At 41.5% G+C, this 16,532-nt stretch overlaps 2 protein-coding genes across 4 annotated transcripts in view; both read right to left on the bottom strand.

The window, feature by feature from the left end:
• Positions 1-9,695, bottom strand: part of LOC146712720 (butyrophilin-like protein 2) — a 92,037-nt gene extending 82,342 nt beyond the window's left edge. The window contains exons 1-4 of one of the 2 annotated variants that reach the window (XM_085452122.1): positions 9,169-9,695; positions 6,763-7,101; positions 6,491-6,589; positions 1,534-1,860 (exon numbers count right to left, since the gene is read on the bottom strand). In XM_085452122.1, coding sequence (XP_085308248.1) covers positions 1,534-1,860; positions 6,491-6,589; positions 6,763-7,101; positions 9,169-9,205 — 802 coding nt within the window. In that variant the 5' untranslated portion in view covers positions 9,206-9,695. The remainder of the gene's footprint in view (positions 1-1,533; positions 1,861-6,490; positions 6,590-6,762; positions 7,102-9,168) is intronic. The other variant, XM_085452123.1, reaches the window with a different exon arrangement.
• Positions 9,696-10,941: 1,246 nt separating this feature from the next.
• The window catches only part of LOC146712719 (butyrophilin-like protein 2), a 32,303-nt gene continuing 26,712 nt past the window's right edge, over positions 10,942-16,532 (bottom strand). For both annotated transcript variants that reach the window (XM_085452148.1, XM_085452146.1), the window contains 4 exons: positions 16,190-16,513; positions 14,131-14,463; positions 13,826-13,998; positions 10,942-12,619 (listed from right to left, as the gene is read on the bottom strand). In XM_085452148.1, coding sequence (XP_085308274.1) covers positions 13,907-13,998; positions 14,131-14,463; positions 16,190-16,513 — 749 coding nt within the window. In that variant the 3' untranslated portion in view covers positions 10,942-12,619; positions 13,826-13,906. The remainder of the gene's footprint in view (positions 12,620-13,825; positions 13,999-14,130; positions 14,464-16,189; positions 16,514-16,532) is intronic.

Below are 16,532 nucleotides of genomic sequence, written 5' to 3'. Positions count from 1 at the left end.
GGGACTAATAAAGGTCATCTTATCTTATCTTATCTTATCTTATCTTATATCAGGGATATTGATCATCATTAATCAAGAATATTAATCAAAATATCAACAAAAGCCTCAACCAAAATTAAATCTCATACAGTATTGATAATAGAAACATGTGCTAACACTTTTAGCAGGCTTAGAATCAGAATCAGAATCAGAATACTTTATTGATCCCTGGGGGAAATTATTTTTTGTTATTTTTTGTTCTTACATGCTAACCCTACTTTTTAACTCACTGAGACCTATCGAAACACTTCAGATTAATCAAAAACAAGTATTTCCCTCACGGAAGTCTTTAAATGTCCTTTACTTGTCATTAAACTTGCTAACCTTAGTGAACAGAGCATTAGATAGTCTGAAGCTCTGTGCGGTTCGCTCGTGAACTGTACATGCTGCTTTCAAGTGCAGAGCAACAAACTACAGTGGAATCCTGACTTGCGAATACCCCATTTAATGAAAAATTCAACTTACGAAGGCACTTGAATGCAATATCTCTGCCTGCGTTACGGCAAAATGCCGGCGTAACGAAATCTGCTGGCTCTGATTGGCTGAGCCCAGAATGCCCAGAATGCCTTCTGAATCATGTGACAACCCCTTAGCTTTTGTACTTGCGCTTCACTGTTACACTTGAATGACGTATTGTTGTTGCAGTTAGTAATTAGCCTATAGCCTATTGTTCACTCAAAAGGCGTAATGGGTGCTTCGACTTACAAAAGACCCTCGGGAACGAATTAATTTTGTAAGTCAGGGTTCCACTGTATTTGAACTGATCTAACTTTATTAACACAGACAAAGATTTGTGGATCAGCTGCTGTTTGCTGCTATAGATATAATCCAGCTGATGTGGAGAACTACATGTGACACTGTGATGCAGCCATAAATCTGACTGATTTCTTTCCATTTTCAAAGGTTGATGCATCAGGTAAAGTCCTTAAAAAGCTCAGAAATAAAGAGAAAGGTTGGTTAAAGCAAAGAGAGGCACTGGCAGCATTTAAGACACTAAACAAGAGAAACAGATCAGAGAACATCAGACTGAATAAGTGGAATAAAGTGAAACAGAGAACTAACGCTCCCTAAGAATGGAGCTGTCAGAGGAAGAGAGCAGCAAACTGAAAGTCTCTGTTAGCTGCAGAGCTCTGAAACTTCACACAGCTTTGGATGATAACATGGAGAAAGGATGTGGAGATATGACTGATTATAGATGAGGACCAATGAAGGTTTTTACTGAGATTAGCTTAGCCTGTGTTTCAGCCACATGCTAAACAAACACATGTTCAGAAACTAGAAGATGTTACCTTTCAGATGAAGTCTCACACATGAACTTTGCTCCTACAGTTCATCTGCTGAAGCTTTTACATTTGGCTGGAAATCAAATAAAAACCAAAACAGCCACAAACATCAGACATACTAACACTGAGACATTATTGGATGGAGCCACTGAGACTGAACCACCATCATGAGTCTGACCTCTGACCTTTGACCTGTATCTACAGCACTGACCTCTGACAGTGAGATTCACTTGTTTCTTCATCAGGATGTTTCCCTCCCTGCTGTAGGCAGTGCAGGTGTAGGTGGAGTTGTCTCCATCTGTGGGCTGTTTCAGGGTCAGACTGAGGTCTCCAGGTTCCAGTAAGTTTCTCTTCATCTTTGTTCGGTTCTTGTATTTATCGTCCTGTTCTTCAGGCTGGTCAGAGCCATTCTCATACATGTGGACCTTCCTGTTGTTTGCATCCTTCCACTCCACTTTAGCATCTTTAGGCAGACAAACTGTGGTTTTGCAGATCAGTCGGACAGACTCCACCTCTGAATTCACCCCCACCTTATAAACTGAGAGGACAACAAAGCACAACATGAGCTGTAGTGAAGTTACTAATGTTCTCCTTATGACCTGTTATAGTGGACTTATTCCTGTGCTTGTCCTGTTAGACCTCAGTGTAGACCACAACATTTTACTGCAAACACTAGAACACACCAGAGTTATTAAAGGGAATTCACTGCAGTGATTTGAATCACATCTGATAGATTCCAGTTTGTTTATGTAAATGAGGAGTTTTCTTTGCACACAAAAATTATTCATACATTTATTTGATTACCATGCATATGCTATGCATTTGATTTTTATTTCTGATATCATTCAAATCAATCAGTTACAGGCATGTCTTAAGAAGATAAAGGCCTGGAGGACATCTAATTTCCTTCTTCCAAATTCTTTACATACTTGACCTTTATGTGAAATTAAACCCTACTGATTTATTTTTCACTAACATGTCCATATTGGTATTTTTGCAAATATCAGTGACCAATGTGTGATTGCTGATATCTGGCAGAACCACTAACCTGTATTTTTAATGTAAGCGTTTAAACAGTGAAATCCCTGAAATATGGAAATCTGTGTATTTTCCTTTGCTGAATGGATAATTCAGATGTTACCAACTACCAGTGTTGGGCGAGCTACTTTGAAAACGTAACTAATTATAGTTACTAGTTACCTCTTCAAAAACAGTAACTGAGTTAGTAACTGAGTTACAATATTCTAAAAGTAATTAATTACTTGAAAAGTAACTATTGTGTTACTTTAAAAAAATGTTTAACCCTCTGGGTCCAGGGTATAATTGGCCATTTTTGACTACTTTTGATGTGACCTCTTCATTTCACCCTTAAAAACTATTTACTTTGCCTTGTTTGGTATCATCCTTTTCAACACAACCTCACATGCCTGAATTTACAGTCAGGTTTTCATTTAGATATACTGTATTAACACAGTTGATCTAAAATAAAAAAAAAATTAAAATCAGAGTAGAAAAAGTTATATTTTTTACTGTAACAACCACAAACATGTTTAATGAATCCTATTTCATAACTTTAAATGCAAATATAAATTGTCAGTTTTAAAATATGTACAAATTTTGCAAACAACAGTTATTTGCAGCCATTAACCTTTTACCCCTTTTTTAAATAACCATTTCAAACTATTTACAGAACAATCAGCTGTTCTGCATTCAATAAGATGCCACAAATTATCTGTGCCACTCCAAAAAATAATAATTTCTGTCCACTATAAAGGAGAACATCACAGCCTGATACCTGTTGACATGGTGCATTTTCCTCCCCCTATATTGTTTAACACGAATCTGGTTTCACGTGGCCTATCTACGGTGGCCCCTAGAGACAACTCATGTACAAACTCCAAAACACTTGCAAACTCCAAAACACAACGGAAGTGCTCCCGGACGCTAGGGGCAGTGTTGAGCTCGATTTACAAAATAAACGGCAAGTTTGTCTGTATGGGACGGTCTAGTCTCTGTCGAGCTTCCCAGGTTGCCTAGCAACCATGATACTAACTGCTGGAAACGTGTCATACAACTTGGTTTGACAGAAATGAAGGAGAACATATTTAGTTCATTTGTTTGTTTCTACAAGAGCTTTGTGTGATTTGATAAGTATCTGAGGCTGAGACCACAGGACAGCAAAACATGATTTTTGGGCTTCATTTCTGTGCTGAACAGTCATTTAAGATTAGCTAGTAAATAACAATTAGCTGATGTTGTTCATGAGACTAAAGTCATATCACTTTGGTAATGTAAATATAATATGGCCAATATTATAGTTATTATATTAATCATTATTAGCTATTACAGCAGTGAACATGAACTCTGTGTCAAATACTGAGCCCAGTACAGATTCAAGTTGCAGTTATTTATATGTCTTATCACCTTAAATCTTCACTCAAAGACAAGTATCTTTGACAGTGCATATATAGGTGTATCATATATAAGAGACAAATGTTGTTCCTTCAGTATGTTGCCATTACTAAATTTGGCTCATTGCTTACATATATTTATAAAAAGAAAATGTACAAGCTGTGATAACTGTGTCTGATAGAATGAAGAGTAGACTGATATATGAAATATTCCTTTATTGGGTGAGAAAATCAGACCATGTCATAACTGCTTTAAGTCATACAGAATAGATATCAGAGTCTTAAACAGGCTGACTTCTGCTAAATGGGTCAAACTGGGCAGAAAGTCTACAAACACATAACATCCTTATAGAATATGATGTAACACTATAGATCAACTTAGCTCAGAATATATAAAGCATATAAACAATTACAGCAATATGATGCAACACACACAGCAGTGATACTGATCCAAAATCCTCAAAGCTTCATAGAACTGTAACAAACATTTATTTTTAGCTCCATTCTGCTGCTGATACAGACTTTAGGTTTCTGAACATTAAACTTGTTGCTGCCTTTCATGGTGTGTAACTTGAAGGCCCTGAGTACTTTCTCCCACACTGAAAACACTGGGATGATCACATTATTTGAACATTACCTAATAAGACTGATTCAGGACAGACAATTAGTTATGTTAAACTTTCCTAGCAGTCCTTCACAAACAGGGAACAGTCTGTCTATTCTCTCCATCTGTCAGCTGCTGCTGGCTCTTCCTCCTCCTCTTCCTCACACACTGCTGAGTTTGTCCTGGTGGATCATCAGGGGTGCAAAGCCTCACAGATGATGTGCAGCAGTGGGTCCCTCAGTCTGTCCTCACTCTGGACACTTGCAGTCGTCACACATGGAAATCAAATGTGTGATAAGCTGCAGGATTCAAACACAAGTGTAACTTATAAACACATGTTCATACTTTTATTCCACAATCAGAAAGAAACAGAGAGAGAGTGCAGGACAGACAGACAGGTGACAGTCTCAGGTGTACACACTGCTACAAACAGGAGGATTTAGTGTTTGTGTTATTACGAGTGCTAAACAAGAAGAGTTCCAGATGGTGCAGTGGACACATGTGTGACTGCTGTGATTAAAGCATCTTTCTTTCAGCTTAACGAGTGAACCGTCAGCTCGTTCAAACACACGTTAAAGTCCGTTTGGCTCGACACCACCGAACAGAGGCAGCAATATAACATAGCTAACATTAACAGTGCAGTGAATCCTGCTGGTGCCGTGATATTCAGGACTGCAAACAGAGCAGCATCACTGACTTTCAGCTTGTTGTGTTTGTGGATATATGACTGACTTTAATTATCCATAAAATCATCAGATTCTCTGTAAGATTAAGGTCGACTATCGAACGGCGTATAAAGGCTTTAAAACAAAGTAAACGCTGAAAGTTCAAACATCGCTAATGTCACATAACTTTGCCGGCATGTGGCCAACAGTAATGTTTTAATGTTTCTCATTATTAAACATTTGCACATAAATAAGTGACATAACATTCAGTACTTACTTTTGAAAGTTTACTCTTTGGCTGCTCCGCTTCCACTTCTTTGAAGTGTCTCCCAGTCCCAGTGCACTTGTTAGCATGTTTTGGTTCATGCAACTGGTCCGTCCGCTTATTGTCTCCCCAGAAACATTTCCGTTGTGTTGTGTGTGCTTTTGCAGCATTTTTCTTTTTGCAGCGTTTTTCTTTTTGCAGCATTTTTTCTTTTTGCAGCGTTTTTCTTTTCGCAGCATTTTTCTTTTCGCAGCATTTTTCTTTTTGCAGCATTTTTCTTTTCGCAGCGTTTTTCTTTTTGCAGCGTTTTTCTTTTTGCAGCATTTTTCTTTTTGCAGCGTTTTTCAGCATTTTTCTTTTTGCAGCGTTTTTCTTTTTGCAGCATTTTTCTTTTTGCAGCGTTTTTCAGCATTTTTCTTTTTGCAGCGTTTTTCTTTTTGCAGCATTTTTCTTTTTGCAGCGTTTTTCAGCATTTTTCTTTTTGCAGCGTTTTTCTTTTTGCAGCGTTTTTCTTTTTGCAAGCGTTTTTCTTTTTGCAAGCGTTTTTCTTTTTGCAGCATTTTTCTTTTTGCAGCATTTTTCTTTTTGCAGCTTTTTTCTTTTTGCAGCATTTTTCTTTTTGCAAGTGTTTTCTGAAGTTGCAGTCCGTTTGGCCTCTCAGGGCCACCGTAAAAAAAAAGGCTTTAGGATATAAGGTTTCCTGGAATAATCTACAAATTGAGCTAAAATTGTCAGAAACGAGAGAACAGCTCTTTTGGTCAGTGTTCTTGTTTTGGTCTGTTATTGCACACAACTCATACATTTGTGTTCACTGGTCTGTACAGAATATAGTATTTAAACATTCTGAATGAATATTGGTTCTTTACTTGTTATATTATTAGTGGTATTTGTTGTAACATCTTCTGCCCCCTGCTGGTCTCTCTTGGAAATATGAGAAACGAGTCTTTTGTCTGGATTAACTGCAGATAATGAAAGAACAGCTTGTCCACATGCAGCCTCTGTGTCAGATCAATGCAGTGAAGCACACACACTGTTTAGTAAAGTCATGTTGTGGAGCTGTTTCACTGATCAATGACTGAGTCTGAAGGAGGTTTTCTGACTTCTGGAACAAACCTGGAAGTTTCTCTTCAGCTCTCTGTATCAGCTGTTTGTAACTCTCAACTCTTTCAGCTTCTGGAGCAAGTTTGTGTGAGCTCTACTTGTGTATAGTACGGAACACTCACCTGATTTATAATATTGACGGAAATAACATATGAGACTTCCAGAAACCAAAAGAAAAATCAGCAGAATCAGGAGAGCTTTGGCCCAGGATGGAAACCGTTCTGTGAAGTTCAGAAAAACATGACCTTTGACCTCTGACTGAATGTGGTGATATATTTTATTGAACATACCTCAAGCTAATATTTTTTGAGTGAACATATTTATGCAGCAATAAAATAGTAAAGTTTTATCTGAGTGATGTCAGATGTATCTACAGCAGATGTTTGTTGCTGACCTTTGACCTGCAGCTGTACATCACTCCGACTCAGCTCATCTCCAAAGTCTCTGACGGAGCAGGTGTAGGTGGCACTGTCAGACAGTTGGAGGTTGGTTAGGTTCAGGCTGAGGTCTCCAGTTTCCAGAGCGTCAGCCTTCATGGATGTTCGGCCGCTGTAACGCTGGTTTTGATCTTTCAGTTCGTCTCCTTGAAGCTGACGCTGGTGGACGGTTGGAGGACTGAGGTCGGAGCGACTCCACACCACTGTGGATTTAGTCAGATTAAAAGTGTCGACGTGACAGGGCAGGATGAACGTGTCCCCCTCATGCAGCTCCACAGCTGAGGCATGCTGGGAAACTGAGGACACACAGAAAGAGACTCCATGAGTCACTTTAAGGTGAAGATCAAGTTTAGACACATTTACAGAAACCAGGAGACAGAACGACAGAAACATTCAACATTTTAACAACTCATTAAAAAGAACACAGCGCAGATCAGAGGCAGGAAGTCCATCACATAAAAGTGTCAAACTAAGTCCAAAGTCTGAAACAGTGAGAAGTTCTAACAACAACCCAACAAAGAACATTACCTCCTACGTTCTGTTCCTAACTACTGTGTACACCATGTGATAGTTGCTTGTTGTAGTTCTTATGTATTTGGTGACTTATTTGGAAAGACAGGGCGAGATGTTCTCAGCATTTGTTGGTAACTGGTGGGTCAAACCCGCAAACAAAAACTTTGTCTCTATCCTGTAACTGTTCGTCTCCAAAAGCTCAGGATTACAACCATAAATAACAAAAACCATGACAGTGTGTCAGGCGCGGATCAAGGTTTGTTTAAAGAAAATATCTTTCTGACACATGCACAACTGAAACCAGCTAACAGTATTCAGGCTCCGCCCACAGCACCACAATAGTCTCTACACAATGATTTCTGTTACAGCCCAGGAACCTAATCTTCCCATTTATGACTCAGTTACAGATCTGACAGGTGTTTGGTGGTCCAGATGTCAAAGCACACCTAACATCTGGACCATGTATTATAGATCTGTGGCTGAACAGTGGAGACAGACATTAAAGTGGAAAATAACTCTTGTCTTGTTACGTCTAATTTCTCCCACTTGTGTTTTCCTCCTGTCTCAAATTCCCTGATTACTCCACTGTGTATTTAATCCCCATGTTTTCCTTTCCCTGGATCGCGTCATGTTGTCGCTATGCTGTATGTTTGTTTCGTGCTCCTGTTAGTTGGCTAATGTTTAATTTCTAGTTTCAAGTGTGAGGTTTTGGTTGGTTTTAGTAAGTCTTTATTTTCATGAAGAGTTTTTCCCACAATACAAGCTACATTATGGGTTTAAGTCACATTTTTGAGATCCTGCATTTGGGTCTAATCCTCCCTGCCGCACAGCACGTCATGACAGAACGACCAAACCAAACAAGCGACCCAGCAGCACTCTTGCCGTCTGAGGAGCTCCAGGAGGATATTATTTACTCTGTGAATAAGTTATCTGACCTGTGGCTGGATCATTCTGAAAAGGAGTTTTAGTGAGCTGTAGATAAATGGCTACAATGCCTGGATTCTGGTCTCTCCTGGTTACCGAGTGTGCTTCACCAACTTTTGCAGCACTTTTTGCTACACACACCAGGGCCCAACTGGTCCGTCCAACGATCTTCTGTCTCCACTGGAGGTCCCAAGGGGTTGCTTCAGCCACCTGTCTCCTTTGGAGGCTCTGAGCCTGTCCAGCCATCAGCGCCGCCATCAGCGCCACCACTTCCACTACCTGCAGCAGCCATATCCCCGGCCTTTCAGCTGCCCGAGGCTGCTCCACCTTCGTCTGGTCCTGCCTTGCCTGGTCCACCACCGTCTTTTCCTGCCTCGTCTGGTCCCGCGGCTCTCACACCGCCGTCTCGTCCAAATCTAGCACGGCCTGCTTGCCCACGTCCACATCCAGCATGGCCTGCTCGTCCAAACCCGGCACACCATCGCCGGCCACTTTTCCAGCCATCAGCTAAGGATCTTTGCCGTCATGGATGGCCTTCTCACCTATGTGGCCAGTGCCACTTGACCTGCGGTGGGGCTCCTGATCTGCTCTGTCATTGCCACTGACTTGCCACCCCGGGTCGGTCTTCTGCTTTGGTTCTGCTCCCAGGATTTTCAGTTTCTTGTGTTTTGTATTATTTTACATGATTTATGTTCAGTTTTTCTAGTTGTGCTGTTCGGATTATCTTTATTCAATGTTTCAGCTTAATTCTGATTATCAGTAGTAACTTAGTTCTTAGGTTTTGTTCTTTTGCCCTTGTGTTTACTGTAGGTTTAGTTCAGTGTCGTGTGTTTCCTGTTTTACATTGCCATGCACTTCAACACATTAAAGAGAGAGAGATGAAAGAAAAGCTGATGATGAGAGCAGAGAGAGGAAGGTGTACTTACCGTGCAGGAGGATCACAAACACCACAAACATCTTCATGTTCCTGTCAAACTCAGAGACTCTTTAAAAGCCCTTCAGGACATCAGCTCACAGCAGCTTCACTTTCCTCTGCTGATCATCTACTGACACTCTCACACTGCTTCACTGTCACAGCTCAGAGTTCAGCTTCGCACTTTGTTAAAGCACATCTGTGGAATGAAGTCCGACCGGCCACAGATCACTTCTGAGGAAAGAGGAGGACGTCGGCTTTCCTCGTAGTTTCACGCCCGAGCGCTCCGGGTGGAGGCGGCTGCTGCGGCCTCACCCTGACACGCACAAAGCTCCGCCTCCAGTCCTGACGCTGAAACATCCACTGTAGCTACAATGATGCAGATGTGACCCTCAGCAGCTGGATTTCCTCTCCATAGATGTGTTTCCATGCAGATCATGGACATAAAGCAGCTCCAGGATGAAGAGTGTGAAAGAACTTCTTCCACTACAGTATTCATTACAGCACTGTGGCACTCCACAAACCCTCACACTGTCTCAATCCCTGTTTCCAGTTTGACTGAGAGAAGGCCTGAAGCTCAGCCAATCACAGGACAGCAAGTGATCAGCTGACACAGTGATTTGAAGCTGTCAGGGTGAGGCTGCTTCATGCAGGTGTGAAACTATGAGGAAAACTGACAAAGCGAAGAGTCTCAAAACTACACAAACACAGGTGTGTATCAGGTGACTCATGAGTGTATTTAATGTTCTATCAGTGAGTGAAAAGAACATGAAAGAGGACAGGAGAGGAAGAAGAGAGCTTAAATTTAAATGGTAGGATGCTTATTTAAAGCTTACATCTAAGTCATCATGTTCTCTAATCAAATATTGGATCTGTACATGTGACATCATGTTTTTCCACATTGTGAAACCTGCTGCTAACTGGGTTATTTAAAGACTACATGTAAAATCCTCTGCAGGCTAGGGCAGGATAAACAGGTTAGTTTACTCGTGTTTACTGTGATGTAAATCCATCACAGGATTTAGAGTAAAAACAGTGTGTGACTAGTGCAGAGTGGCTATGAATTAATGGTCACAGTTAGCTTACATCAAATGTAGCAGAGATTGATATGAACGTTAGCTGATGATGATTCCCTGACTGAATTCGCCCTTCATAGCAACTTTATACCATCTAGAAAACAGACAGCATAAACGGTGTGCAGCCAGTAAACGGACAGAACAACTCATGAACACTAAGAAAATCTACTGAAGCTCTCAATAGAAATTATTGTGAGTTTAAATTCTTTTCCACTGAGACATTACAGCTAATTTTAGGTTCCCCCACCTGTTGATTCCACATTACCTGACGGCACACATTTATTGTTTAGAGGCAAAGTCACCCTCTACAATGTAGGAAATAGAGATGTTTTTTTTTAATTTATTTATTTTTTTTGTTTTATTTTCCTTACTTTTCCTGCTCATGCTCATACTTAACTGATTCAAGCTTAACTGATTGGTTACAATTCAATTTTAGACTGAAATAAATCTTTGTATTTCCATCTACTTGTCTTATCATTATGTTAATAAAGCACAAGGTTCGGTTAGCTTTGCACAAATGTCCTCCAAAGAGCTACTTTTACTTTCTTTCTTTGAGTATTTCAGAGCCTCTACTTTTTTACTTTTACTCGAGTAAAGAAGTTGAATCAGTACTTCAACTTTTACTGGAGTATTTTTAACACTAGTATCTGTACTTCTAAAGTAAAGACATACGTTTATTATACTAATTAGTATTAGTCACAAGGAATAACCCCAATGAAAACATATTTATTTTAGTTTTTCCTTTTAAAAAAGCCACGCCCACCACACATCTACTTAACCTGTTCATCTGGCTCACCTGGCTGCAGAAAAGCCTCGCCTGGTGTTTTTCCAGTGTGACACTGATCCATTTCAGCCTTGACACAAAAATCTCCTTTTAAGTAACGTACTGCATTACTTTCAAGAAAAGTCTTCTGTGTAATATGTGTCATAACTTTTTTACTTTACTTTTTTGAGTAAACACTGATCACAACTAGGGATGGGTACCGGTATCTGACATAAACTGTAGTAACCAGACCGAAAAGCAGCGCACATTACAGGTACGTACATTCTTTTAAAGCAGAGCTACAGATTAAAAATGCCCAAGGCGAAGCGGTCAAAAGTCTGGCTGTACTTCACAGTAAAAGATGCAAACTCAGCAGCAACAATTGCTTTAAGCTGATACTGTGATACTGTCAAAGGAGGTAACACCTCAAATCTGATGAAACACCTGGCGACGCATAGCGTTTTTTTAAAAGCCGAAAAATGCGCCGTATTTGATAGCTTGCTGCGAGACCTCACACAGAGCACATCTACTGCGGGTGTGGTGCCTGTTATCGGACCTGGAGTTAGCAACATCCCCCAAAAACTCGAAGAGGAGAGTCCTGGCCCCTAGCCCTGCCAGTGTAGCAGAAATGATGAGGATGATGATGCAGCAGCAGCCGTTCTTCTCTGCGTGAGTAGCTTAATGTTGTTCATGTGTAATTTACGTTGAGTAGGCTAACCACGTTATTACATTAATGCATGTAAGGTGAACTAGCAAACACCGTCGTAGTTACATGCAGCTGTCTTCTTGTTTGATGGCAGATACTCCCTTTACCCTGGCCAGGAAGGCAAAAAAAAAAGAGGAAAACAGGATAAACTGTTAAGTCTGAATTAATGTGGTGCATTCACAGTACAGAGCACTGTGTGACTGCGGTGCAGAGTGTCTGTGGCCTCATGGTCAGATTTATGTTGCATTAAGTGTAGCAGAGATTCATATGAATTTTAGTTTATGATGATGAGATTCAGTCACTGAGCACCAAGTTTATAACAGAGTACTTCAGTGTAGGAGATGTACATCAGTATAAAAATACACAATGCAGTTAGCAGCTGACACGCTGATGATGCTCAGTAGATCTGATCTTTGTATCTGGATGTATTTGACAGGGACAGTGTTCATGTTCAGGGACATCAGGATAAAAACAGAAGATGGAAACCTGCCAGATTTGAGCTAAACTGCTCATTTCCATGTGTCGTCCCTGGGCAGGTCACATGACTCTATCCAACATACAAAGACACACAAGAAAAGCCAGAGAAAGAAAGACAAATCCAAACAATCCATCATCCTGAGTCAAAGTGATCACAGGTCTGCTTTGTTGGAGATGAGCCTTCAAAGTGGAATATGTGCACTGTTCCTTTATTACTACCACTGAAGGCCACGCCCCTCTGGTCATGTGATCAAGTGGTTTGTAGGACGCTCCTCTTCCTCAGAGGATCCACCTGTGCTTCCTCTCCTCTCTCCTCCACCTGTTACAGTGAGGGAACGTCCTCCATGATGGAGGAGCTGCTGGAAAGTGCTGAGAGTTTCCTCCAGAGTGAGACCTCTGTCACAGTTCAGAGGATCTACGGCAGCAGAGACCTTCATGGACACTAAAAGGATCTGCCCTTCAGTGGTTTCGCTCCTACTTGACAGAAAGGTTCTTTTATGTCAATATGGGCCCCACAACTCCAAATTAGCTCCTCTTAAATACGACGTTCCTCAAGGGTCCCGCCCTCTTCGCACTCTATTTGCTGCCATTGGGCTCCATCTTCTCGCGGTACAGCATTTCATTTCATTGCTTTGCGGATGATCTACAGATTTATCTACCTTTAAAATCAGGATCAGATCAACCGCAGCTCTTATTACGCTGCCTTGACGACGTTAAACAGTGGTTATCATTAAATTTTTTACAGCTAAACGAAAACAAAACTGAGGTTGTCATTTTTGGCAATTTCAATCATATCGACAGCACGTTGGGTACCCTCTCCTCGTATTGTAAAACACATGTAAAAAACCTCGGAGTTTACATTGATGGTTCTTTTAAATTGAATAAGCAGGTGAGTGCAGTAGTTCAGTCCTGTTTTTTTCAGCTAAGACAGCTAGCCAGGATAAAGCCATACCTTCCGGCTGACGTCTTCGAGCGTATCATCCACCTTTTTCTTACTTGCAGATTGGACTACTGCAATTCATTGTATTATGGCCTAGATCATGCCACCATCCATCGCCTCCAGATGGTTCAAAATGCTGCTGCTCGCCTGCTAACCGGTACCAAACGGAGAGAGCATATAACCCCAATTTTAGCCTCTTTACACTGGCTCCCTGTCCCCTACAGGATCCAATTTAAACTCTTACTTTTTGTTTTTAAGTCACTCAACGCCCGAGCCCCCCCCCCCTACTTGTCAGAGCTCCTCTCTGCCTATGCTCCAGGAAAACCCACGAGATCTAGTTCAAAACTATTGTTGTCCATTCCACGGACTAACCTCAAATCTCGTGGTGATAGATCCTTCTCTGTGGCAGGTCCCAGACGTTGGAATAGTCTCCCCTTTAATATTAGATCTGCTCAAACTCTTGAGCAATTTAAATCTTTACTAAAGACACACTTTTACGCTCTGGCTTTTAACACATTATGACCCAAGCATTTTGGATTTATCTGAATTAGTTAGTATTGTTTCAATTCTTCTATTTTATTGTTTCTATTGTTATTATTGTATTACACTGTAGTTTTTAATTTTATTGTTATTGTTAAGCACTTTGTGCAGCATCGGCTGTTGGAAATGTGCTATATAAATAAATCTGACCTTGACCTTGACCTTGACCTAAAAGTCTCAAACACACAACAACAACATCACACTGACTCCACTCTGACATCACTGATCAATAATCAAAGAACACACAGATCAAACTGATTGATCAGCCATCAGAGGAGTCGGATCAATGGAGCTGCTTCTGTTCCTGATGTCCCCTGTTTGATCCTGGACCTGAACTCTCCCTGCAGAGGAGACACAAGACAGTCAGAGACACACACACACACACGCACGCACGCACACACACACACACACACACACACACACACACACACACACACACGCACACACACAAACACACACACACACACACAAACCTTTAACTTTGAACTGCACTGTTTTGAATCTTATCCAGATGTTCTTGCTCTGAACTCCACAGATGTATCTCCCACTGTCTCTCTCTGTGGGCTGTTTCAGGGTCAGACTGAGGTCTCCAGTTTTCAGCAGGTCTTCATTCATCTTCGTTCGGTCTCTGTAAACCTGGTGCTGTTCTTCAGGCTGGTCAGAGCCGTTCTTATACACGTGGACATCTATTACTGGTTCAGGGTCATAGCGTACCCACTCTACTGTAGCATCTTCAGGCAGGTTTTTTGTGGTTCTGAAGGGCAGCTGGACAGACTCCGCCCCCTCCTCCACCTCCACCTGACACACTGAGAGGACAACAAACACAACATGAGCTGTACAAAGTGTGATTGGTGTTCAGAGCAGCATCATGTGACTCTTGTTCTGCACTAAATGAAGCGATGGAGTGGCGCCTCCTTCAGGCAGAGAAACAGCTCTTGCCCAAGGACACAACGACCGGGACTGTCCAAGCCGGGGCTCGAACCGGAAACCTTCCGATTACAAGGCGAACTCCCAAGGAAGACAGCACGAGAAATGTTGGGGATCATTTTCAAGTGATTGACAATGAATGCAGTACATCAGTTATTGTTCATTATGTTGTTGATATGTATATGCAAAGATGGATGTTTAAATATTCTTTATAAGACACCTTTGAGTTTATGTTAGCTTAACCACTGTTGCTGTAATATAGTTGCCCTAATGGCAGCTTATTTGCAACACTGTCTATTAACTCATTCACTGCCATTGACGTCTATAGACGTCAATTGAAAGCATACGTTTGAAAATGGCTGGCAGTGAATGAGTTAAGGTGACAAAAAACCAGCTGACTTCAACAGTTAAGCAAAGTGGAACCCTCTTGTCCTCCTTCCTGTATTCTGACCAATACACCATCTTGTTGACTGCTAAGAAACTAGTCATAACACTGCTATTCCAGAACACATGCACTCTGTTTTTGCCCATACTCTGCAACATTTTAGAAAAGTTTCTGGGCAGAATACGATCCTGTGCAGAGGCCGACACCATCCTTATCCACGTGGGCACAAAGCATATTCCAAAAAGCCTAAGGAACTTTGAAAGAAAAGCTTCTGGACTTCTTTAAGTTTCTTGAAGACATTTCACCTCTCATCCGAGAAGCTTCTACAGTTCTAAGAGCAATTGTTGGACAGTCCCAGATTTGCTGTGAGCATTCGTGCTAACAGCCAGAAATGTTCAGACGTCTAAATTGGAAAACATAAAAGAGCCACCTCGACAGGACAAGACTGAGCTGTACATCTGAATCTCAAGGACAAAGATCACACTTTTGAGGATGCAAAGGTTCACATTCTGGACAGAGAGGGCGGTCGGTTTGAGAAAGGGGTGAAAGAAAACATCTATGTCCACCATGGACCAGGAGGCATCTTTCTGCAGCAGATGTTCTCCACTTCAACCAATCAAGAGCCAGACACTCTCTGCTAACATATGATATGGAGTCCAGCAAGCAGGAAACACTCCATCAAGTACCTGCTGACCACTATTTCCACGGTTCTCTGTCTTCTGGCTGTGCCCCTGAACTCTGATTTCAGGGACAGTTTTGGCTTTCAGTCGTCATCAAAACACTTTGTTTCATTCATGTTGCTCTGAAGCTTTCCTTTCTTCTCATTGACGTGTTCTGAACCAATCACAGCCCTTTCCTTTACAGCGCTCTGCTTTCACCCCTCCCTGAAAGCCCAAATTCACTCTCAGTTTAGTTCAGCTGGAGCCGAGATGACACAGAGAGCCTTTGGTCCATGAGATCTATCTAGGAGACATCAGTAACATCAGCTTTGTGTACGCCGTCCTGTAGAACGCTTCCATACAGCTGCTTCTGTCTCTGACTATCTCTCAGCTTCAGCTGGGACTCCACCCAGGTGTTGGTTGGTTGTTGGCACAGAGCTGCTGCAGTGACTCACAGCTGGTTTCGTCCAGTTTAAATAAGCACATGAAAATCCACCAAATATCAAAATAGAAACAGAAAAAGCTTCAATCCACATTTTGACCTGTATCTACAGCACTGACCTCGGACTTTCAGCACCATTCTCTTCAGCAGGATGTTTCCCTCCCTGCTGTAGACGGTGCAGGTGTACATCCTGTTGTCATAGTCTGAGGGGTGTTTCAGGGTCAGACTGAGGTCTCCAGTTTTCAGCAGGTTTTGATTCATCTTCGTTTTGTCTCTATAAAACTCGCTCTGTTTTTCAGGCTGGTCAGAGCTGTTCTCAAACACATGGACCTTATTATCATTGTTGTCCTTCCACTCCACTTTAGCGTCTTCAGGCAGGTGAAGTGTGGTTTTGAAGGGCAGCTGGACAGACTCCACCCCTGAATCCACCTCCACCTGGGGCACTGAGAGGACAACAAAGTA

The sequence above is a fragment of the Copadichromis virginalis genome, linkage group LG3 (assembly GCF_057382275.1).
Source record: "Copadichromis virginalis isolate Kocher_CV1m ecotype Utaka linkage group LG3, C_Virginalis_male_GT1.1, whole genome shotgun sequence".
In the NCBI taxonomy this organism is placed as follows: Eukaryota; Metazoa; Chordata; class Actinopteri; order Cichliformes; family Cichlidae; genus Copadichromis; species Copadichromis virginalis.
Note: the sequence above shows the minus strand (reverse complement) of the source record. Positions and strands in the feature narration are given on the sequence as shown.